Genomic DNA, 25193 nt, shown 5'->3' with positions numbered 1-25193 from the left:
TTTGCTGTTCCATGACGGATCCGCCCAAAACGCGAGTGTGAAAGTAGCCTAAGTGATTACAGTCACTCATTGAGGGACCAGTATTAGTCAGAGGCAACAGGTTAAATAGATACACTGTCTCTTTCGGTGACAGCAAGCAGATATAACACTGTCCCTCTAAGAGGCAGCAACTCAGTCTCCCACAGGGTTGCATTGTGCCCAATTTACTGGGAGATGATATTCTGGCTCTGGTCTCCTGAGTGGAGGCAATGAAGATGGATGCATGTGCTGCATCCCTATGGCTGTCTCTCCACACGGTGTTGCACTGCACAATCAGTACAGTTACAGGAGCTCCCAGGTTGTTGTATCTCCATCGTTACAACCACTGTGCACACTCTCCTCAGTTGTAGAATTCCCTCCTTTGTAACGTACAGTATTAAAAACAGTCTTTAAACGGATTCTCCATGAATTACTAAAATAAAATTGCTAGAAAAGAACTTGAATATTACTTTATTATAAATGTATTGTGAAATACATTTCATTAGTTATATTGGCTTGTTTTGTGTATGGAGCAATCATCAAGGAAAATAAAATGGCCGCTGTCCTATTAGTACACACAAAACCTGTCCTTATCACGCAGGAGGACAAGTTACTTCACAACACTGAGCTAAAGAGCTGCCTCATCCTAATCTCTGCTCTAATTCTCAGGGATTATGATCCTGAATACAGCTAATAAGATCTTCAGCTGAATCTCTATAGGAATGGAGTGCGGAAAGAAGGTCATGTTCTATAATTTACAGAACGGACATATGCATTTTTTTCATGAACCCATAGAAATGAACAGGTCCGTGTGCAATCTGCAAAAAATGCGGACCGGACATGAATGCAGAATATGCAGAACACAGTGTGTATGAGCCGTAAAGCGTACAAAATGCCTACTAGGCCCTGCCTTTGGCATCTGTACTTGCCAGGCATCATGACAACCTCTTGCCACCTTTCATTTTTTTTGCAGCCCTCTGCCTCTCTGTAACCCCTTAGATGCTGTTAACTTCAATCCTTGCAGTAAAGGCGGGATGTGTAATACAGCTAACACTCACAGGCGAAAGCGTGGACACAGCTCCAGAGCCAGTACTGCACTGTAGGGCCGTAGCTATAGGGGAAACAGAGGAAGCGGCTGTTTGGGGCCCACCCAGGATAAGGACTAAAAGATTTTATTGTCAGGACCCCCTCAACAGTATTTTAAAATGACTTTATATACATTGACACTGTAATAGATGGAGCGGCTGCCTGGCCTGGTCTAAGAGAGCGATCTTGATTAGATGCAGGATTGCGGGATGCACAGGAGGAGGGGGTTGAGAAGAAGTCTCTTGGGGGGGGGGGGGCAGTCAATTCTAGTTACGCTACTGCTGCTCTGTAATAGTACAATACAATAGACCCACAGTCAGACAGGAACTCACTTCACCATAAATTACTAGAATGCAGTGAGTTCGGGTGAAAGGAGCCAAAATCAGTCTGGGAGATGCGGCCGACACAACAGCCATTTTGTCCGGATCAAGCTCAATGCTAGTCTGCAGGCAGTTTATAGTGTCGTTTTATCATTAGCCAAGAATTATAAACTTCTGTATATATATATGGGATACAAGTTATATTATAGCACTTTTGTTGTACACCTTATTCAACTACTTTATTCAACTACTGATGTTTTTTATGTATTTTTGTGACCAAATGTATTTATTGTAATTGATTGTGATGTCACGTGATTGAGCACTTTTTGCATCATGTGGTTTTACTAATTTATAATCCAATGGTCAAAAAGACCAATAATACCTGTTTTAGGTCAAATTTTAAAATATAACTTTTATTGTTATTTATTAGAATAATTTTCCCCACATATAATACAAAACAAACAAACAAGAAACAACTCTATTGAGAGTGTTTTAAAAATATATATGTAAGGGATGGTGTCCTCGGGGTGATTGTGGTACTGTATCAATACCTATTCCCGGATAATATCCTTCTAAGAATGATAGTTGTGTTAAGTAAGTGCACCTCAAAAGGTTATCTTCACCCTTGATGGTGCCCTGGTGTTATATACCACCAGATTGTTCTATCATTCAGCGATGTGTGCGGTCTGCTATTAGCAACATTACATATTTATTAAAGCCATGTGTCTCGCTGCTTGTTTCAGCTTAGTATCTATTTCCAAAGCGACTCGCTACATCTACACCCTCGTGGTCATGATCCAAAGCATACTGCGTCTGCAGCTCGCAGTGCCGTGAATATGCTTTCCCTAACATACGTTTAAAAATTATTACGACGAAGCTCCCCCAGTTTTACTAATTTGTATCATGTGATTTGATTGCACCTGTTTTTGGGTATATATACCCTGTGATTACACTGTTGTATAGCTTGACAAAGGCCTCATTGAGTAGGCCGAAACGTTGCTGAGGGATTAAAGTTTGGGGTCTTCACCCTTTCACGCTATTCTGGAGTGCTGCCTCGTTTTTTGGGATCTATATGGGATACAAGTTATAAGAGGTCATGGGAAACCTGTAACCCTGAAATGAGCATATAGCACTTAACATTATTTTTTATTATTTCTTATAAGGATTTCTGCCCAAACAATAATCATGATGGATCCTTTCAAATCTTCATAAAGCATATTCTCTGTGGACACACCAACACCATATGTTCTCTCCAAATCCGAATTATCTTGCTGGTAAGAGCTACTTGCATTCTATGCATTACGTTGGAATATGATACATAAGGAGAGATTTATAAAACTGGTGTAAAGTAGAACTGGCTTGGTTTCCCATAGCAACCAATCAGATTCCACCTTTCATTTTCCAAAGGAGCTCTGAAAAATGAAAGGTACAGTCTGATTGGTTGCTATGGGCAACTAAGCCAGTTCTACTTTACACCAGTTTGATAAATGACCCCATACTGTTTATAACAAAGGAATCAAAGGTAAAATAATTATTTGTTAATTGAGACTAACAATTTTGTGAAGCACATTGGCATTTCCTAATGTTCAATACATGTGTATACGGTAGTTAAAGCGGATCTGTCACCAGCGACTTCTCTATACATCGGTTTCCATAGGCACATAGCTGTACTTCACCTGATTAAAACGCTGTCGTTCTTTTGTTGATCCAAGGCTCTGTTCCCAAATCATGATATTTTTTTCTTAAAATGCAAATTAGGCCTTTGGTGCAACGAGGATGTCACCATGGCTCTTGTTGCACCCAAGCTCCACTAATTTCTGTGGCCAGCCCTTCCCTGGCTGCTTTGATTGACAGGACCAGGCAGTGGTAAAGCAGCTCGTTGGCCACAGAAAGGAGTGAAGCTTGGGTGAAACAAGAGCAATGGTGACATCCTCATTGCACCAAAGGCCTAACTTGCATATTGAGGAAAAGTATCATAACTTGGGAACGGAGCCTCAGATCAACAAAAGAAAGACAGCGTATTAAGGCTCCATTCACACGTCCGTGATCACATTCACGGGTCCGCAACACACCAGCCCGGCACTCCTATAGAAATGCCTATTCTTGTCCGCACGCTGCGGACAAGAATAGGACATGTTCTATCTTTTGCGGAGCTGCGGACCTGAAGATCGGGGACGCGCTCCGCAATTGCAGATGCAGACAGCACACTGTGTGCTGTCCGCATCCATTCCGTCCCCATAGAGAATGAATGGGTCCGCACCCGTTCCGCAAAATTGCGGAACGGATGCGGACACATTCTGCGAACGTGTGAATGGAGCCTTAATCAGGTGAACCACACCTATGTGTCTATGCAAATAGTAAGATAAGGAGGTCGTTGGTGACAGATTCCTTTTAAGGCTACTTTCACACTGGCGTTTTGGTTTCCGTTTGTGAGATCCGTTCAGGGCTCTCACAAGCGGTCCAAAACGGATCAGTTTTGCCCTTAATGCATTCTGAATGGATAAGGATCCGCTCAGAATGCATCAGTTTGGCTTAGTTCCTCCTCCATTTCTCTTTGGAGGTGGACACCAAAACGCCGTCTGATGAAACTGAGCCAAACGGATCCCTCCTGACACACAATGTAAGTCAATGGGGACAGATCCATTTTCACTGACACAATAAGGCATAATAGAAAACGGATCCGTCCCCCATTGACTTTAAATGGTGTTCAAGATGGATCCGTTTTGGCTATGTTAAAGATAATACAAACGGATCCATTCTGAATGGATGCATGCAGTTGTATTATCTGAACGGATGCGTTTGTGCAGATCCATGATGGATCAGCACCAAACGCGAGTGTGAAAGTAGCCTAACCTTGGTACAATAGTAAGGGTGCTGTGCCAGCATGACACATTAGGTGCAGCATTTACAGTATGTCTGGGTACAGTTGTTTCCTTCCATACCCATGCTCTTAGCTCAACTAATCCTGAGATATATGGAACAAGATGGCCCCCAGTCACATTCAAATGGGAAAAACAACAAAAAAAAAAAGTTACTTTCTTATTGTAGACTTTGAATATATTTCAAATAAATATAGTTGGTGCACAACTCATGTGCCTTAGGCCTCATGCACATAACCGTGCAGTTTTTTTGCGGTCCGCAAACACCGGAACCAGAAAAAAAACGGAAGCCGCCCGTGTTGCCTTCCACAATTTGCGGAACGGAATGGGCGCCGGCAATATAAATGCCTATTCTTATCCGCAAAGCGCGGACAAGAATAGGACATGTTATATTTTTTTTAGCGGGACCGCGGAATGGAGCCACAGATGCGGACAGCACATGGCGGCTCGGATGCGGACCCAAACAACGGTCGTGTGCATGAGTCCTAAAGGGGTTGTCCGGGTTCAACCTCTTCTTCCCTCATTCAGCATGTCTGAATGGAGCATCGGAGCATTTCTTGCTCCAATGCTCCCCCTTGCCCTGCATAATTCAGGGAAAGGTCTGGTTTCTTTACTGCCGGTGACGTACTGGGCTTCACATGAATATGCTAGGTGGAGACTTCGGCCTAGCAGTGATCCCGGTGACATCACTGGCACAAATGGGTGGTCTCCAGTGTTGCCCTATGCTGTTTTAAATCATAAGGCAGTGCAATAGACTGCCCATTTGTGCCTGTGACGTAATCGTGAACACTGCTAGGCCGAAGCCTCCACCTTGGACTAGTGAGGATCTAATCAAAACCGACCTTGCCCTGTGCCATGAAGCGCAGGGCAAGGGGGTGCAATGGAGCAAGAAACCACACCCACTTTAACACCAGTTTTTCTAAATTGAAGTTGCAGATGTTTTGCACACATGACCCAAAAACCAGCAAATTCCTTAATTTGCGAATTTTTTATAAATCCCCCCCCCCCCGTTACTATTTTTAGCATTAAATAACTTGCAAATGCAATTCATTCTCTGTCTAACAGCATCCCAATGCACATCTAATCTTTTTGTTACAGAACATAACTATAGACATATATGAAGGACGAGTAGAGGAAATAACAAAACATAATAACGGACCTAAAGATAATTCTTACAGTATTACGTTAATGGGGCAACACATTGTCTTTGTCACAGAGTACCTAACTCTGATGTATGATCAGAAGATGACCGCTACTGTCCTACTTTCAAACACAACTGAGGTATGAAGTTCTCTTTATTTCTAAGGTTACAAATGGACACATGACACGACTAGGACAGTATGCCTGGTATACATTGTAGGGTATGTATATAATGCTATGTACGGTATGGTGTGTGCTATGTATATGAGTGTATATAAAGTGTTTGTGTGTAACTCTGTATCTATCTGTACCTGTATACACATTGGGGTGCTTTTATTAAGACCAGCGTTTTAGATGCCAATCTTAATAAAGGCCCATAGCTGTCAGTGGATTCGCCAAAGTTATGAAGAGGCGCCGGCCATCCAGAGCCAGTCTAAATGTAAGACAGTTACCTAGCTGTCTTACATGTAGACCTTTTTCTATGCCTAAGCCAGACATAGAAAATGATGAATGAGACTGGCCTGACAGCCCTAACCTGCCCAAAATTTTAGACCTGGCATGAGCGGGAAAAAGTCACCATCTGCACCTGAAATGCGCCTAATTTAGACGTATTTTGGATTAATAAATAACCCCAAGTGTATATGAAAGTAGACATGATATGTGTGTGTGCTATGTACAGTATATAATTGTACATGATGTTGGTATTTGTAGTGGAGATGGTTAATCAAACCTGGACAAGGAAAAGCCGAGGGGTTTTCAACAGCAACCAGATTTTAGCTTTTATTTTTAAAGAAGCACTCTGGGATTTATTTTTATTTTTTTCCTGTAAAGTGCAAGATAGGCCATTATTAATTAATAAGATAGAGGCTCTTGTGTATGCCTTTTGTATACCTGTTTTATTTGATGTGTAATTTGTGGGTTGTCTGCCATCTTGATTCTTTATCTTGTCAGATATGGTTTTCCTAATGAAACCTACATTTCCCATCTTACATGGTTTTGCAGAGACAGAGGGGTAGAATCTCACCACGCCACACTGCTCTATATCCCCTGAGGACGGCCCTGACAGATTAATGATACAGCTTCTGCCCCCTCACACTACAGGCTAGTGATGAGCGAATCCTAGATCCGAAGTCGATTCATTAAAAACTTTGTTTTAACGCTGTCTTCGTACAACATTAAAATGTGTGCGCTCTGGCAAGGCAAAATGGGTTATTCCCGGAGTCTCGTGAGACTTTGGTGAATAACTTTGGGCATCGATTTTTAAACTTGAAAACCATTTTAAAACACAGATCCAAAGCCGACTTCAGATCCATGTTTTAAAATGGTTTTAAAGTTTAAAAATCGATGCCCAAAGTTATTCACCGAAGTCTCGCGAGCGCATACATTTTAATGCTTTACGGAGACTTGTTAAAAACTAGGTTTTTAACAAATCGACTTTGGATCTAGGATCGCTCATCACTAATAGTGCCATTTAGTGGCAATTATTAGGTCCAACTTTGTGTTGTTTTTAGGCTACATCAGATATAAATACATTTCCCCAGAATTTTTGTTCCACTTCATAGAAGAAGAATGTGTATGTATAATGCATAGCTTGTACACTAACTTGATTTCTCTGCTTTATCAGGGGACGGTCTGTGGACTATGTGGAGATAATGATGGACGAGCAGCGAATGACCTCACATCTTCCTGGTCACAAGGATGTATTCATGAAAGATCAAGAGCTGAGTCTCCATGTGACACCAATCCTGAAAAGCTTGCCTGGGCCCAAAAGCACTGCAACCTCATCAATAGTGAAGTTTTTGCTTCCTGCAAGTCACTGGTACTCTTCAAAGCCATTATTTATAATCATTTGAGAGATTAATGTTGATTGTACTTCTATCCTCAGTACATTCAGGTAAATGTTACGATATTTTAAAATTTATGTGGCAAGGTGAAAATCGAGCTCCGGGCAAGCAAGCCAGGTATAAAGCTTTTATTCCGGAGAAAGGAAAATTCTGCCAAGAATTGCTGATAATACCCACCTGCCCGACTTGTCATTCTAATTCTTGTATTATCTAATGTACTATCCTATCAGGGCATGTAGGCATCATAGAGGTGAATCCCCTGCTGAAGAGGAAGAGTGATTCTCCCTCTGGTGGACCCAACACATCCATGTTTTCCATCGACAGCATAGACAGATAGCTTTAGTTCACCTGATTAAAACACTGTATTTGTTCGGTATGCAAATTAGAGGTTTGGTGCAGGAAGGGCATCACCATTGCTCTCATTGCACCGAAGACCAGCTCCTTTCCGTAGCCAGACCCTCCCTAGCTGATTTGATTGACAGGGCCAGGCAATGGCGACATAATATTGCCTGGACCTGTGTTTCTGCACATATTCTATTTGTTCTCATATCGATGCATGCACAGCATAGCCCTGATTCTCATCAGGGCCAAAAACAAGCGTACTGTCTATCCACCAATGACATTTCTCCAGATTTGGGTCACTTATAGATGGGACAAAGAGCATTAGAGTCTTCTGACAAGTCAGCTAGATTTATTTCAAGGTATGTGGTGACAGGTTCCCTTTAATAAAAGTAAAACATAAATGTAAACATAAGCTCGTCAGAAGTCTGGAGCGTTGCGCTTTGCATTGCCTGGGAGTGACTGACGCAAGTGTATTAAGTAAATGTGTGGGGCAGAGGGGGTCCATAACACGTTTTGCTATAGGGCCCTGGAGATCTGTGTATGCCCCTGCACCCTAGCATGTAAAAACTCTAGCAGAGAAAATACTGTACGGCAGATTATTTTCCTTTTATACAGTTCAATATGGGACATATAGACAGTCAATCCATGCTTGTTTAAAAGGTCACTGAGCCATATATAGGGGACACATTAAATGTTTTGGTAGGTGGGGATCTGAGCGCTGAGATCATCACTGATCGCTAGAACAAAGACAGAGAAACGTTCACAATCGATATGGGTCCATAGACTTTCTAGTAAGTCTGTCTCCTGCTTCCTCTCCTGCAGTGAGGAGAGAGCACGCAATATGCAAGCTCTTTCTTCTCATCTTGGACCCCCACCAATCAAAACTTTCGATATGTCTCTATGACATAACCAAAGTTTGCTAAAAACTCAGTGACTTTTTAAAAAGCCTTTTACATGGGCCGATGCACACATTGCTGATGTTTATGTTAGGAAACCCAGAGGTTGGTGAGGATTTAGACAAGAGTCTGTAAGAAAGCAAGAAGATTGAAGATATAGACTAATGCACAGAGCCAATAAATACCATGATTAAGGAGACGTCATACTATGCCTAAAATGCGTAGGCCTATTTTATAATCGTTGTACAAGATGTTTTTTTAAGGATTTTCCAATAAAGAAGTAAAGTATTTACAGAGTGCGGGAGATTTTTCATTTTGAATTTGCTCATAAAACACTGCCTGTTTTGTGCCCCCATAAGAGTATCAGCCACAGTTTCCCATAATAGTATCTGCCTATAGACCCCCATAACAGTGGAATACGGATGCCTTTCGGACAGTACCAGCGAAAAAGCTACTGAAACTCGGCCTGCCACACAGCCTAAATAGAAGTACAGTTAGAACGCCAACATAATTGTGTAACACACAGAACCCACAAAACAATGTCAACCAGAGCCACTCTACCACTGCTAATCACAGTGAGCACATGACAGTTGTTAGATGCACAGTACCAAATACATTTCAAGGAACATTGCCCTCTTATATAAGTACCTGCGATATCGCTCTCCATGTCGCCACCAGCCACATTGCCCTACATATGATTGCCAGACACATTGGCGGCGGGTTGGGTCGACAATAAAGTAATGTGCAAGAGGCCTTAAGAGAAGGACAGTTTGAGTCCACCATAATTAGAGCTGCACGTTCTCAGTGACTGTCCTTTCTGGCTTATAAAGATTTCAAGCATGGAATCACCTCCTCTATTAGTCCATATGGACGTGGGACGTCTTCATCAGGCAAACCCTTTAAGCTTCCTGTTTTTTGTTTTTTTTAAATATAATATTAGCACACAGGAATGACTTATATTTTCCATACAACACTTGCTGCACTCCTTTTCTCTAATATCTAATTGTTTCTCACAGGTGGACCCCATTCCATTCTATGATACATGTGTTGAAGATACCTGTACTTGTAGCAATGATATAGGGGACTGTGAATGTCTATGTACCTCCATAGCTGCGTATTCTGCGGAATGTAGAAGACATGACATATGTATAAGATGGAGAACTCCAAACATCTGCCGTAAGTTTAACCCATTTGCATTACTTCCTTATACACCTCCACCACGCCAAAGCCTCAGTTACACCACGGGTTCTTCTTCTTGTTAACAGTTTCCATAGCATCACTCCTGGCATTACTCATTACAAATGTGATTATCCATAAATAACATAGTAACATAGTACATACAGTGGGATGCGAAAGTTTGGGCAACCTTGTTAATCGTCATGATTTTCCTGTATAAATCGTTGGTCATTACGATAAAAAATGTCAGTTAAATATATCATATAGGAGACACACACAGTGATATTTGAGAAGTGAAATGAAGTTTATTGGATTTACAGAAAGTGTGCTATAATTGTTTAAACAAAATTAGGCAGGTGCATAAATTTGGGCACTGTTGTCATTTTATTAATTCCAAAACCTTTAGAACTAATTATTGGAACTCAAATTGGCTTGGTAAGCTCAGTGACCCCTGACCTACATACACAGGTGAATCCAATTATGAGGAAGAGTATTTAAGGGGGTCAATTATAAGTTTCCCTCCTCTTTTAATTTTCTCTGAAGAGTAGCAACATGGGGGTCTCAAAACAACTCTCAAATGACCTGAAGACAAAGATTGTTCACCATCATGGTTTAAGGGAAGGATACAGAAAGCTGTCTCAGAGATTTCAGCTGTCTGTTTCCACAGTTAGGAACATATTGAGGAAATGGAAGACCACAGGCTGAGTTCAAGTTAAGTCTCGAAGTGGCAGACCAAGAAAAATCTCGGATAGACAGAAGCGAGGAATAGTGAGAACAGTCAGAGTCAACCCACAGACCAGCACCAAAGACCTACAACATCATCTTGCTGCAGATGGAGTCACTGTGCATCGTTCAACCATTCAGCGCACTTTACACAAGGAGATGCTGTATGCGAGAGTGATGCAGAGGAAGCCTTTTCTCCGCCCACAGCACAAAAAGTGCCGCTTGAGGTGGGCTAAAGCACATTTGGACAAGCCAGCTTCATTTTGGAATAAGGTGCTGTGGACTGATGAAACTAAAATTGAGTTATTTGGCCATAACAAGGCGCGTTGTGCATGGAGGAAAAAGAACACAGCATTCCACGAAAAACACCTGCTACCTACAGTAAAATATGGTGGTGGTTCCATCATGCTGTGGGGCTGTGTGGTCAGTGCAGGAACTGTGAATCTTGTTAAAGTTGAGGGACGCATGGATTCCACTCAGTATCAGCAGATTCTGGAGACCAATGTCCAGGAATCAGTGACAAAGCTGAAGCTGCGCCGGGGCTGGATCTTTCAACAAGACAACGACCCTAAACACTGCTCAAAATCCACTAAGGCATTTATACAGAGGAACAAGTACAACGTTCTGGAATGGCCATCTCAGTCTCCAGACGTGAATATAATTTAAAATCTGTGGTGTGACTTAAAGAGAGCTGTCCATGCTCGGAAGCCATCAAACCTGAATGAACTAAAGATGTTTTGTAAAGAGGAATGGTCCAAAATACCTTCAACCAGAATCCAGCCTCTCATTGGAACCTACAGGGAGCGTTTAGAGGCTGTAATTTCTGCAAAAGGAGGATCTACTAAATATTGATTTCATTTCTTTTTTGTGGTGCCCAAATTTATGCACCTGCCACATTTTGTTTAAACAATTATAGCACACTTTCTGTAAATCCAATAAACTTCATTTCACTTCTCAAATATCACTGTGAGTGTCTCCTATATGATATATTTAACTGACATTTTTTATCGTAACAACCAACGATTTATACAGGAAAATCATGACCATTAACAAGGTTGCCCAAACTTTTGCATCCCACTGTAAGGCCGAAAAAAGACATTTGTCCATCCAGTTCGGCCTGTCATCCTGCAAGTCGATCCAGAGGAAGGCAAAAAAAAAAAAAAAAACCCTGTGAGGTAGAAGCCAATTTCCCCCACTTTAGGGGAATAAAAAATTCCTTCCCGACTCCAATCAGGCATCAGAATAACTCCCTGGATCAACGACTCCTCTCTAGAAGCTATAGTCTGTAATATTATTACGCTCCAGAAATACATCCAGGCCCCTCTTGAATTCCTTTATTGTACTCACCATCACCACCTCCTCAGGCAGAGAGTTCCATAGTCTCACTGCTCTTACCGTAAAGAATCCTCTTCTATGTTTGTGTACAAACCTTCCTTCCTCCAGACACAGAGGATGTCCCCTCGTCACAGTCACCGTCCTGGGGAGAAATAGATGATGGGAGAGATCTCTGTACTGACCCGTGATATATTTATACATATTAATTAGATCTCCCCTCAGTCGTCTTTTTTCTAAAGTGAATAACCCTTATTTTGCTAATCTTTCAGGGTACTGTAGTTGCCCCATTCCAGTTATTACTTTAGTTGCCCTCCTCTGGACCCCTCCAGCTCTGCTATGTCTGCCTTGTTCACTGGAGCCCAGAACTGTACACAGTACTCCATGTGTGGTCTGACTAGCGATTTGTAAAGTGGTAGGACTATGTTCTTATCACGGGAATCTATGCCCCTTCTGATGCAACCCATTATCTTACTGGCCTTGGCAGCAGCTGCCTGACACTGGTTTTTGCAGCTTAGTTTGCTCTTTATTAAAATTCCTAGATCCTTTTCCATGTCAGTGTTACCGAGTGTTTTACCATTTAGTATGTACGGGTGACTTACATTATTCCTTCCCATGTGCATAACTTTACATTTGTCAGTGTTAAACCTCATCTGCCACTTATCTGCCCAAGTCTCCAATCTATCCAGATCCCTCTGTAGTAGTATACTGTCCTCATCAGTGTAAATTACTTTACACAGTTTAGTGTCATCTGCGAAAATTTATACTTTACTATGCAAACCTTCAACAAGATCATTAATAAATATATTGAAGAGAATAGGGCCCAATACTGACCCCTGAGGTACCCCACTAGTGACAGTGACCCAATCTGAGTGTGTACCGTTAATAACCACCCTCTGTTTTCTTTCATTGAGCCAGTTACTTACCCACATACAGACGTTTTCTCCCAGTCTGAGCATTCTCATTTTATATACTAACCTTTTATGTGGAACAGTGTCAAATGCTTTGGAGAAGTCCAGATATACGACATCCATTGATTCGCCGCTGTCAAGTCTAGAACTTACTTCCTCATAGAAACGGATTAAATTAGTTTGGCATGACTGATCCCTCATAAAGCCATGCTGATATGGCGTTATTTGCTTATTTCCGTTGAGATGCTCTAATATAGCATCTCTCAGAAAACCTTCAAACAGTTTACCCACAACAGATGTTAAACTTACCGGCCTATAGTTTCCAGGCTCTGTTTTTGGACCCTTTTTGAATATTGGCAATGATCAGCAGATTTATATTTTAATATTATCTAGTTCTTATTTTTCTTAGCTGTGTTCTGTGACTACTACAACAAGGATGGTCATTGTGTCTGGCACTATGATCCTTGTGGCACTCCCTGCCTAAAGACTTGTCTGAATCCCGATGATTGTCAAAAGATGGAGAAGCTTGAAGGTGAGTAGATTATGGATAGGGATGAGCGAACTCGAACTGTATAGTTCGGGTTCGTACCGAATTTTGGGGTGTCCGTGACACGGACCCGAACCCGGACATTTTCGTAAAAGTCCGGGTTCGGGTTCGGTGTTCGTCGCTTTCTTCGCGCTTTTGTGACGCTTTCTTGGCGCTTTTTGAAAGGCTGCAAAGCAGCCAATCAACAAGCGTCATACTACTTGCCCCAAGAGGCCATCACAGCCATGCCTACTATTGGCATGGCTGTGATTGGCCAGAGCACCATGTGACCCAGCCTCTATTTAAGCTGGAGTCACATAGCGCCGCCCGTCACTCTGCTCTGATTAGCGTAGGGAGAGGTTGCGGCTGCGACAGTAGGGCGAGATTAGGCAGATTAACTCCTCCAAAGGACTTGATTAACTGATCGATCTGCAGCTGTGGATCATTGAGCTGCTGATCCTCAATTGCTCACTGTTTTTAGGCTGCACAGACCGTTTGTCAGTCTCATTTTTCTGGGGTGATCGGCGGCCATTTTGTGTCTTGTGGTGCGCCAGCACAAGCTGCGACCAAGTGCATTTAACCCTCAATGGTGTGGTTGTTTTTTGGCTAAAGCCTACATCAGGGTGAAGCTGTCACACCAAGTGCATTTAACCAGCAATAGTCTGTTCATTTTTTGGCCATATACAAAATCAGGGGCAAGCTGCGCCTGTCACCAAGTGCATTTAACCCTCAATGGTGTGGTTGTTTTTTGGCTAAAGCCTACATCAGGGTGAAGCTGTCACACCAAGTGCATTTAACCAGCAATAGTCTGTTCATTTTTTGGCCATATACAAAATCAGGGGCAAGCTGCGCCTGTCACCAAGTGCATTTAACCCTCAATGGTGTGGTTGTTTTTTGGCTAAAGCCTACATCAGGGTGAAGCTGTCACACCAAGTGCATTTAACCAGCAATAGTCTGTTCATTTTTTGGCCATATACAAAATCAGGGGCAAGCTGCGCCTGTCACCAAGTGCATTTAACCCTCAATGGTGTGGTTGTTTTTTGGCTAAAGCCTACATCAGGGTGAAGCTGTCACACCAAGTGCATTTAACCAGCAATAGTCTGTTCATTTTTTGGCCATATCCCAGTCTAATTCTGTCACTAAATCCATACCGGTCACCCAGCGCCTAAATACTAGGCCTCAAATTTATATCCAGCTAAATCTGTCCCTAGTGCTGTAGCTGGGCGAGTTATTTAGTGTCCGTTCAAGCACATTTCTTGTTCTGGGTTGAAATACAATTCTCAATTTAGCAATTTCATAATTTAGTGGTTCCTGCTATATCAGAGCTCTTTGAAATCTATCCCAAAAAGGGTATATAATATTGAAGGTGCACATAGGGTCATTCAGAGTAACTTCACACACACCCGCTACTGTGTATTTCCAAGTCTAATTCTGTCACTAAATCCATACCGGTGACCCAGCGCCTAAATACTAGGCCTCAAATTTAATTCCCTCTAAATCTCTCGTTACCCACCGCTGTACTGTTGTTGCTGGGCAAGATATTTAGTGTCCGTCAAAGCACATTTTTTGTTCTGGGTTGAAGTACAATTCCCAATTTAGCAATTTCATAATTTAGTGGTTTCTGCTATATCAGAGCTATTTGAAATCTATCCCAAAAAGGGTATATAATATTGAAGGTGCACATAGGGTCATTCAGAATAACTTCACACACACCCGCTACTGTGTATTTCCAAGTCTAATTCTGTCACTAAACCCATACCTGTCACCCAGCGCCTAAATACTAGGCCTCAAATTTAAATCCCTCTAAATCTCTCGTTACCGTTGTCCTGTTGTAGCTGGGAAAGTTATTTAGTGTCCGTCAAAGCACATTTTTTGTTCTGGGTTGAAGTACAATTCCCAATTTAGCAATTTCATAATTTAGTGGTTTCTGCTATATCAGAGCTATTTGAAATCTATCCCAAAAAGGGTATATAATATTGAAGGTGCACATAGGGTCATTCAGAATAACTTCACACACACCCGCTACTGTGTATTTCCAAGTCTAATTCTGTCACTAAACCCATACCTGTCACCCAGCGCCTAAATACTAGGCCTCAAATTTAAATCCCTCTAAATCTCTCGTTACCGTTGTCCTGTTGTAGCTGGGAAAGTTATTTAGTGCCCGTCAAAGCACATTTTTTGTTCTGGGTTGAAGTACAATTCCCAATTTAGCAATTTCATAATTTAGTGGTTCCTGCTATATCAGAGCTATTTGAAATCTATCCCAAAAAGGGTATATAATATTGAAGGTGCACATAGGGTCATTCAGAATAACTTCACACACACCCGCTACTGTGTATTTCCAAGTCTAATTCTGTCACTAAATCCATACCGGTGACCCAGCGCCTAAATACTAGGCCTCAAATTTAATTCCCTCTAAATCTCTCGTTACCCACCGGTGTACTGTTGTTGCTGGGCAAGATATTTAGTGTCCGTCAAAGCACATTTTTTGTTCTGGGTTGAAGTACAATTCCCAATTTAGCAATTTCATAATTTAGTGGTTTCTGCTATATCAGAGCTATTTGAAATCTATCCCTAAAAGGGTATATAATATTGAAGGTGCACATAGGGTCATTCAGAATAACTTCACACACACCCGCTACTGTGTATTTCCAAGTCTAATTCTGTCACTAAACCCATACCTGTCACCCAGCGCCTAAATACTAGGCCTCAAATTTAAATCCCTCTAAATCTCTCGTTACCCACCACTGTACTGTTGTTGCTGGGCAAGATATTTAGTGTCCGTCAAAGCACATTTTTTGTTCTGGGTTGAAGTACAATTCCCAATTTAGCAATTTCATAATTTAGTGGTTTCTGCTATATCAGAGCTATTTGAAATCTATCCCTAAAAGGGTATATAATATTGAAGGTGCACATAGGGTCATTCAGAATAACTTCACACACACGCTTCTGTGCATTTCCAAGTCTAATTCTGTCACTAAATCCATACCGGTGACCCAGCGCCTAAATACTAGGCCTCAAATTTAAATCCCTCTAAATCTCTCGTTACCCACCGCTGTACTGTTGTTGCTGGGCAAGATATTTAGTGTCCGTCAAAGCACATTTTTTGTTCTGGGTTGAAGTACAATTCCCAATTTAGCAATTTCATAATTTAGTGGTTTCTGCTATATCAGAGCTATTTGAAATCTATCCCTAAAAGGGTATATAATATTGAAGGTGCACATAGGGTCATTCAGAATAACTTCACACACACGCTTCTGTGCATTTCCAAGTCTAATTCTGTCACTAAATCCATACCGGTGACCCAGCGCCTAAATACTAGGCCTCAAATTTAAATCCCTCTAAATCTCTCGTTACCCACCGCTGTACTGTTGTTGCTGGGCAAGATATTTAGTGTCCGTCAAAGCACATTTTTTGTTCTGGGTTGAAGTACAATTCCCAATTTAGCAATTTCATAATTTAGTGGTTCCTGCTATATCAGAGCTATTTGAAATCTATCCCAAAAAGGGTATATAATATTGAAGGTGCACATTGGGTCATTCAGAATAACTTCACACACACCCGCTACTGTGTATTTTCAAGTCTAATTCTGTCACTAAACCCATACCTGTCACCCAGCGCCTAAATACTAGGCCTCAAATTTAAATCCCTCTAAATCTCTCGTTACCCACCGCTGTACTGTTGTTGCTGGGCAAGATATTTAGTGTCCGTCAAAGCACATTTTTTGTTCTGGGTTGAAGTACAATTCCCAATTTAGCAATTTCATAATTTAGTGGTTTCTGCTATATCAGAGCTATTTGAAATCTATCCCTAAAAGGGTATATAATATTGAAGGTGCACATAGGGTCATTCAGAATAACTTCACACACACGCTTCTGTGCATTTCCAAGTCTAATTCTGTCACTAAATCCATACCGGTCACCCAGCGCCTAAATACTAGGCCTCAAATTTATATCCCGCTGAATTTGAATACAATACATTGGGCCAAATAATATATTTGTTGTTGTGGTGAACCATAACAATGAGAAAAACATCTAGTAAGGGACGCGGACGTGGACATGGTCGTGGTGGTGTTAGTGGACCCTCTGGTGCTGGGAGAGGACGTGGCCGTTCTGCCACATCCACACGTCCTAGTGTACCAACTACCTCAGGTCCCAGTAGCCGCCAGAATTTACAGCGATATATGGTGGGGCCCAATGCCGTTCTAAGGATGGTAAGGCCTGAGCAGGTACAGGCATTAGTCAATTGGGTGGCCGACAGTGGATCCAGCACGTTCACATTATCTCCCACCCAGTCTTCTGCAGAAAGCGCACAGATGGCGCCTGAAAACCAACCCCATCAGTCTGTCACATCACCCCCATGCATACCAGGGAAACTGTCTCAGCCTCAAGTTATGCAGCAGTCTCTTATGCTGTTTGAAGACTCCGCTGGCAGGGTTTCCCAAGGGCATCCACCTAGCCCTTCCCCAGCGGTGAAAGACATAGAATGCACTGACGCACAACCACTTATGTTTCCTGATGATGAGGACATGGGAATACCACCTCAGCATGTCTCTGATGATGACGAAACACAGGTGCCAACTGCTGCGTCTTTCTGCAGTGTGCAGACTGAACAGGAGGTCAGGGATCAAGACTGGGTGGAAGACGATGCAGGGGACGATGAGGTCCTAGACCCCACATGGAATGAAGGTCGTGCCACTGACTTTCACAGTTCGGAGGAAGAGGCAGTGGTGAGACCGAGCCAACAGCGTAGCAAAAGAGGGAGCAGTGGGCAAAAGCAGAACACCCGCCGCCAAGAGACTCCGCCTGCTACTGACCGCCGCCATCTGGGACCGAGCACCCCAAAGGCAGCTTCAAGGAGTTCCCTGGCATGGCACTTCTTCAAACAATGTGCTGACGACAAGACCCGAGTGGTTTGCACGCTGTGCCATCAGAGCCTGAAGCGAGGCATTAACGTTCTGAACCTGAGCACAACCTGCATGACCAGGCACCTGCATGCAAAGCATGAACTGCAGTGGAGTAAACACCTTAAAACCAAGGAAGTCACTCAGGCTCCCCCTGCTACCTCTTCTGCTGCTGCCGCCTCGGCCTATTCTGCTGCTGCCGCCTCGGCCTCTTCCTCCGCCTCTGGAGGAACGTTGGCACCTGCCGCCCAGCAAACAGGGGATGTACCACCAACACCACCACCACCACCTCCGTCACCAAGCGTCTCAACCATGTCACACGCCAGCGTTCAGCTCTCCATCTCACAAACATTTGATAGAAAGCGTAAATTCCCACCTAGCCACCCTCGATCCCTGGCCCTGAATGCCAGCATTTCTAAACTACTGGCCTATGAAATGCTGTCATTTAGGCTGGTGGACACAGACAGCTTCAAACAGCTCATGTCGCTTGCTGTCCCACAGTATGTTGTTCCCAGCCGGCACTACTTCTCCAAGAGAGCCGTGCCTTCCCTGCACAACCAAGTATCCCATAAAATCAAGTGTGCACTGCGCAACGCCATCTGTAGCAAGGTCCACCTAACCACAGATACGTGGACCAGTAAGCACGGCCAGGGACGCTATATCTCCCTAACTGCACACTGGGTAAATGTAGTGGCAGCTGGGCCCCAGGCGGAGAGCTGTTTGGCGCACGTCCTGCCGCCGCCAAGGATCGCAGGGCAACATTCTTTGCCTCCTGTTGCCACCTCCTCCTTCTCGGCTTCCTCCTCCTCTTCTTCCACCTGCTCATCCAGTCAGCCACACACCTTCACCACCAACTTCAGCACAGCCCGGGGTAAACGTCAGCAGGCCATTCTGAAACTCATATGTTTGGGGGACAGGCCCCACACCGCACAGGAGTTGTGGCGGGGTATTGAACAACAGACCGACGAGTGGTTGCTGCCGGTGAGCCTCAAGCCCGGCCTGGTGGTGTGTGATAATGGGCGAAATCTCGTTGCAGCTCTGGGACTAGCCAATTTGACGCACATCCCTTGCTTGGCGCATGTGCTGAATTTGGTGGTGCAGAAGTTCATTCACAACTACCCCGACATGTCAGAGCTGCTGCATAAAGTGCGGGCCGTCTGTTCGCGCTTCCGGCGTTCACATCCTGCCGCTGCTCGCCTGTCTGCGCTACAGCGTAACTTCGGCCTTCCCGCTCACCGCCTCATATGCGACGTGCCCACCAGGTGGAACTCCACCTTGCACATGCTGGACAGACTGTGCGAGCAGCAGCAGGCCATAGTGGAGTTTCAGCTGCAGCACGCACGGGTCAGTCGCACTACAGAACAGCACCACTTCACCACCAATGACTGGGCCTCCATGCGAGACCTGTGTGCCCTGTTGCGCTGTTTCGAGTACTCCACCAACATGGCCAGTGGCGATGACACCGTTATCAGCGTTACAATACCACTTCTATGTCTCCTTGAGAAAACACTTAGGGCGATGATGGAACAGGAGGTGGCCCAGGAGGAGGAGGAGGAGGATGAGGAAGAGGGGTCATTTTTAGCACTTTCAGGCCAGTCTCTTCGAAGTGACTCAGAGGGAGGTTTTTTGCAACAGCAGAGGCCAGGTACAAATGTGGCCAGCCAGGGCCCACTACTGGAGGACGAGGAGGACGAGGATGAGGAGGAGGTGGAGGAGGATGAGGATGAAGCATGGTCACAGCGGGGTGGCACCCAACGCAGCTCGGGTCCATCACTGGTGCGTGGCTGGGGGGAAAGGCAGGACGATGACGATACGCCTCCCACAGAGGACAGCTTGTCCTTACCCCTGGGCAGCCTGGCACACATGAGCGACTACATGCTGCAGTGCCTGCGCAACGACAGCAGAGTTGCCCACATTTTAACCTGTGCGGACTACTGGGTTGCCACCCTGCTGGATCCACGCTACAAAGACAATGTGCCCACCTTACTTCCTGCACTGGAGCGTGATAGGAAGATGCGCGAGTACAAGCGCACGTTGGTAGACGCGCTACTGAGAGCATTCCCAAATGTCACAGGGGAACAAGTGGAAGCCCAAGGCCAAGGCAGAGGAGGAGCAAGAGGTCGCCAAGGCAGCTGTGTCACGGCCAGCTCCTCTGAGGGCAGGGTTAGCATGGCAGAGATGTGGAAAACTTTTGTCAACACGCCACAGCTAACTGCACCACCACCTGATACGCAACGTGTTAGCAGGAGGCAACATTTCACTAACATGGTGGAACAGTACGTGTGCACACCCCTCCACGTACTGACTGATGGTTCGGCCCCATTCAACTTCTGGGTCTCTAAATTGTCCACGTGGCCAGAGCTAGCCTTTTATGCCTTGGAGGTGCTGGCCTGCCCGGCAGCCAGCGTTTTGTCTGAACGTGTATTCAGCACGGCAGGGGGCGTCATTACAGACAAACGCAGCCGCCTGTCTACAGCCAATGTTGACAAGCTGACGTTCATAAAAATGAACCAGGCATGGATCCCACAGGACCTGTCCGTCCCTTGTCCAGATTAGACATTAACTACCTCCCCATAACCATATATTATTGGACTCCAGGGCACTTCCTCATTCAATCCTATTTTTATTTTCATTTTACCATTATATTGCGATGCTACCCAAAGTTGAATGAACCTCTCCTCTGCCTGTGTGCTAGGCCTAAATATATGCCAATGGACTGTTGCAGTGGTGGCTGACATGAAGCCTGATTCTCTGCTATGACATGCAGACTAATTCTCTGCTGACATGAAGCCAGATTGTCTGTTACGGGACCTCTCTCCTCTGCCTGGGTGCTGGGCCTAAATTTATGACCATGGACTGTTGCAGTGGTGGCTGACGTGAAGCCTGATTCTCTGCTATGACATGCAGACTGATTCTCTGCTGACATGAAGCCAGATCGTCTGTTACGGGACCTCTCTGCTCTGCCTGTGTGCTAGGCCTAAATATATGCCAATGGACTGTTGCAGTGGTGGGTGACGTGAAGCCTCATTCTCTGCTATGACATGCAGACTGATTCTCTGCTGACATGAAGCCAGATTGTCTGTTACGGGACCTCTCTGCTCTGCCTGTGTGCTAGGCCTAAATATATGCCAATGGACTGTTGCAGTGGTGGGTGACGTGAAGCCTCATTCTCTGCTATGACATGCAGACTGATTCTCTGCTGACATGAAGCCAGATCCTCTGTTACGGGAGCTCTCTCCTCTGCCTGGGTGCTGGGCCTAAATTTATGACAATTGACTGTTGCAGTGGTGGGTGACGTGAAGCCTGATTCTCTGCTATGATATGAAGACTGATTCTCTGCTGACATGAAGCCAGATTGTCTGTTACGGGACCTTTCTCCTCTGCCTGGGTTCTGGGCCTAAATTTATGAAAATTGACTCTTACAGTGGTGGGTGACGTGAAGCCTGATTCTAGGCTATGATATGAAGACTGATTCTCTGCTGACATGAAGCCAGATTGTCTGTTACGGGACCTTTCTCCTCTGCCTGGGTTCTGGGCCTAAATTTATGAAAATTGACTCTTACAGTGGTGGGTGACGTGAAGCCTGATTCTCTGCTATGATATGAAGACTGATTCTCTGCTGACATGAAGCCAGATTGTCTGTTACGGGACCTCTCTCCTCTGCCTGGGTGCTGGGCCTAAATTTATGACAATGGACTGTTGCAGTGGTGGCTGACGTGAAGCCTGATTCTCTGCTATGACATGCAGACTGATTCTCTGCTGTCATGAAGCCAGATTGTCTGTTACGGGACCTCTCTGCTCTGCCTGTGTGCTAGGCCTAAATATATGCCAATGGACTGTTGCAGTGGTGGCTGACGTGAAGCCTCATTCTCTGCTATGACATGCAGACTGATTCTCTGCTGACATGAAGCCAGATTGTCTGTTACGGGACCTCTCTGCTCTGCCTGTGTGCTAGGCCTAAATATATGCCAATGGACTGTTGCAGTGGTGGGTGACGTGAAGCCTCATTCTCTGCTATGACATGCAGACTGATTCTCTGCTGACATGAAGCCAGATTCTCTGTTACGGGACCTCTCTCCTCTGCCTGTGTGTGTGCTGGGCCTAAATATATGCCAATGGACTGTTGCAGTGGTGGCTGACGTGAAGCCTCATTCTCTGCTATGACATGCAGACTAATTCTCTGCTGACATGAAGACAGATTCTCTGTTACGGGACCTCCCTCCTCTGCCTGGGTGCTGGGCCTAAATATATGCCAATGGACTGTTGCAGTGGTGGCTGACGTGAAGCCTCATTCTCTGCTATGACATGCAGACTGATTCTCTGCTGACATGAAGCCAGATTCTCTGTTACGGGACCTCTCTCCTCTGCCTGTGTGTGTGCTGGGCCTAAATATATGCCAATGGACTGTTGCAGTGGTGGCTGACGTGAAGCCTCATTCTCTGCTATGACATGCAGACTGATTCTCTGCTGACATGAAGCCAGATTCTCTGTTACGGGACCTCTCTCCTCTGCCTGTGTGTGTGCTGGGCCTAAATATATGCCAATGGACTGTTGCAGTGGTGGCTGACGTGAAGCCTCATTCTCTGCTATGACATGCAGACTAATTCTCTGCTGACATGAAGACAGATTCTCTGTTACGGGACCTCCCTCCTCTGCCTGGGTGCTGGGCCTAAATATATGCCAATGGACTGTTGCAGTGGTGGCTGACGTGAAGCCTCATTCTCTGCTATGACATGCAGACTAATTCTCTGCTGACATGAAGACAGATTCTCTGTTACGGGACCTCTCTCCTCTGCCTGGGTGCCGGGGCCTAAATATCTGAGAATGGACTGTTCCAGTGGTGGGTGACGGGAAGCCAGATTCTCTGCTATGGAACCTCTCTCCAATTGATTTTGGTTAATTTTTATTTATTTAATTTTTATTTTAATTCATTTCCCTATCCACATTTGTTTGCAGGGGATTTACCTACATGTTGCTGCCTTTTGCAGCCCTCTAGCTCTTTCCTGGGCTGTTTTACAGCCTTTTTAGTGCCGAAAAGTTCGGGTCCCCATTGACTTCAATGGGGTTCGGGTTCGGGACGAAGTTCGGATCGGGTTCGGATCCCGAACCCGAACATTTCCGGGATGTTCGGCCGAACTTCTCGAACCCGAACATCCAGGTGTTCGCTCAACTCTAATTATGGATATTATAATAATAGATTATATTGTACAGTCAATATATTTTTTAAATGAAGTGTGAAAAGTTGCTTTGAGTTGCATGAAAAGGCTGATGGAGCTGGAAGGACAGTTGCAGGGAAATCAATCTCTACACGCATGCCCTACTCTATTATCTCTATGAGCAGGAATCTCTAAAAAAAGGAACATTGTTTTTAATAATTTCAATTGATTAATAGGATTAATATTCATGGGGCAATTCCTTTAACATATGAAAGCTTTTCCAATTATTGATATGCTACTGTTTCATAAATGGCATCACAAGCATGCACAACAATAATAATAAATGCATAAAAATCTCATTGGGGCATTAAAAATATTTTGGGGGACATTTATTACCAGATATACACCACAATAGGGGTGTATTCAAGTCGCAGATTGTGTCATATGCCATTTTGTGACAAAATCTGCAACTTTCCAGAACTTACACCATTTTTACAAAGTCGCGCAAAAAGGGGGCGTGGCGTGGTTGGTGAAGGGGCCGGACGGCAGGCCTGGCTCATTTATCATTTTTTGGAATAGAAAATGGATTAAATCTACGCCAGCAAGGGAGCTGGTATAGATTTAAGTCTGTCACACGGCCTGCTGGAGGAAGCGCCAAAGTTATGTAGAGGCCTGCTCCTCCAGCAGCACAGAAGCACGTAAAAGACCGGAGTTGACTGACATTTATTTTTATACCAGAATATTATTCCTAATGTTGCTGCATGTTCATAAACTGTTTAAAGGGATTTTCTGGGTGTTTAAAGAGGACCTTTCACCTGGAAAAACATTGTGAACTATGTATCATGCCATATACAGAGGCGCCCAGGGATCTCACTGCACTTACTATTATCCCTGGGCGCCGCTCCGTTCTCCCGTTATGTCCTCTGGTATGTTCGGAGACTTGGTTATAGTAGGAGGAGACTGCCCTTGTTCTGCTGGGCGTCTCCTCCTCCTAGGCTGTAGCGCTGGCCAATCGCAGCACACAGCTCACAGCCTGGGAGAAAAAAAACCTCCCAGGCTGTGAGCTCTGCACTGCGATTGGCCAACGCTACAGCCTAGGAGGAGGAGATGCCCAGCAGAACAAGGGCAGATTCCGCCTACTATAACCAAGAGTCCTAAGTCTCCGCCTACTATAACCAAGTCCCCGAACATACCGGAGGACATAACGGGAGAACAGAGCGGCGCCCAGGGATAATTGTAAGTGCAGTGAGATCCCTGGGCGCCGCTGTATCTGGCATGATAGTCAGTTCACAATGTTTTTCCAGGTGAAAGGTCCTCTTTAATATTGATGACCTATTCACAGAATGGGTCATCCATATGTGATAAGTGGGAGTCTGACTTCTGGTACCCACAACGATCAGTTGTTTGAAGAGGCTGTGAGTGGTGCAGTCTCTTCTTAGGCCTGGGATCTCACATTTGTCAGTTACATAGTGCTGCTTAGTACCATTCAAAAGAATGGGACTGAGCTGCAATACCAAGCACAGCCACTATACAGTGTTCAACTTTGTGCTTGGTAAGATTCCTCACTTACTGCAGTGCTGTGGCCTCTTCAAACAGATGATCGGCAGGGGTGTCTTGTATCACATACCGCCAATCTGATGTCGATGACTTATCCTGAGGATAGGAATAAAAAAATATGTATTACCAGCGTCTTCCTTGTGCAAGTTTTTTATTCCCGATCAACACAGCAAACAGGCAACGTTTCATCTTAACACAAGCCTTTCTCAAGCCATAATAAACATCACAGAGTGTGAACTTATATACCTCCTCCACAAGGGGTTGTACCAATTATCACCAACCTAATACTTGTATATAGATTACAACAAACTAAAACCAATCATCTGTGTCTATATAAATGAATATTTTTTCCTCCACATATATAGAGCCCCATCTTACATCTAC

At 44.4% G+C, this 25193-nt stretch overlaps 1 protein-coding gene across 1 annotated transcript in view; it reads left to right on the top strand.

Moving 5' to 3' along the window:
* Positions 1-25193, top strand: part of LOC122920030 (mucin-5AC-like) — a 116853-nt gene that overhangs the window by 66480 nt on the left and 25180 nt on the right. The window contains exons 18-22 of the mRNA XM_044269240.1: positions 2588-2698; positions 5402-5584; positions 7068-7262; positions 9542-9701; positions 13077-13199. Coding sequence (XP_044125175.1) covers positions 2588-2698; positions 5402-5584; positions 7068-7262; positions 9542-9701; positions 13077-13199 — 772 coding nt within the window. The remainder of the gene's footprint in view (positions 1-2587; positions 2699-5401; positions 5585-7067; positions 7263-9541; positions 9702-13076; positions 13200-25193) is intronic.

The sequence above is a fragment of the Bufo gargarizans genome, chromosome 10 (genome assembly GCF_014858855.1).
Source record: "Bufo gargarizans isolate SCDJY-AF-19 chromosome 10, ASM1485885v1, whole genome shotgun sequence".
Lineage (NCBI taxonomy): Eukaryota > Metazoa > Chordata > Amphibia > Anura > Bufonidae > Bufo > Bufo gargarizans.
Note: the sequence above shows the minus strand (reverse complement) of the source record. Positions and strands in the feature narration are given on the sequence as shown.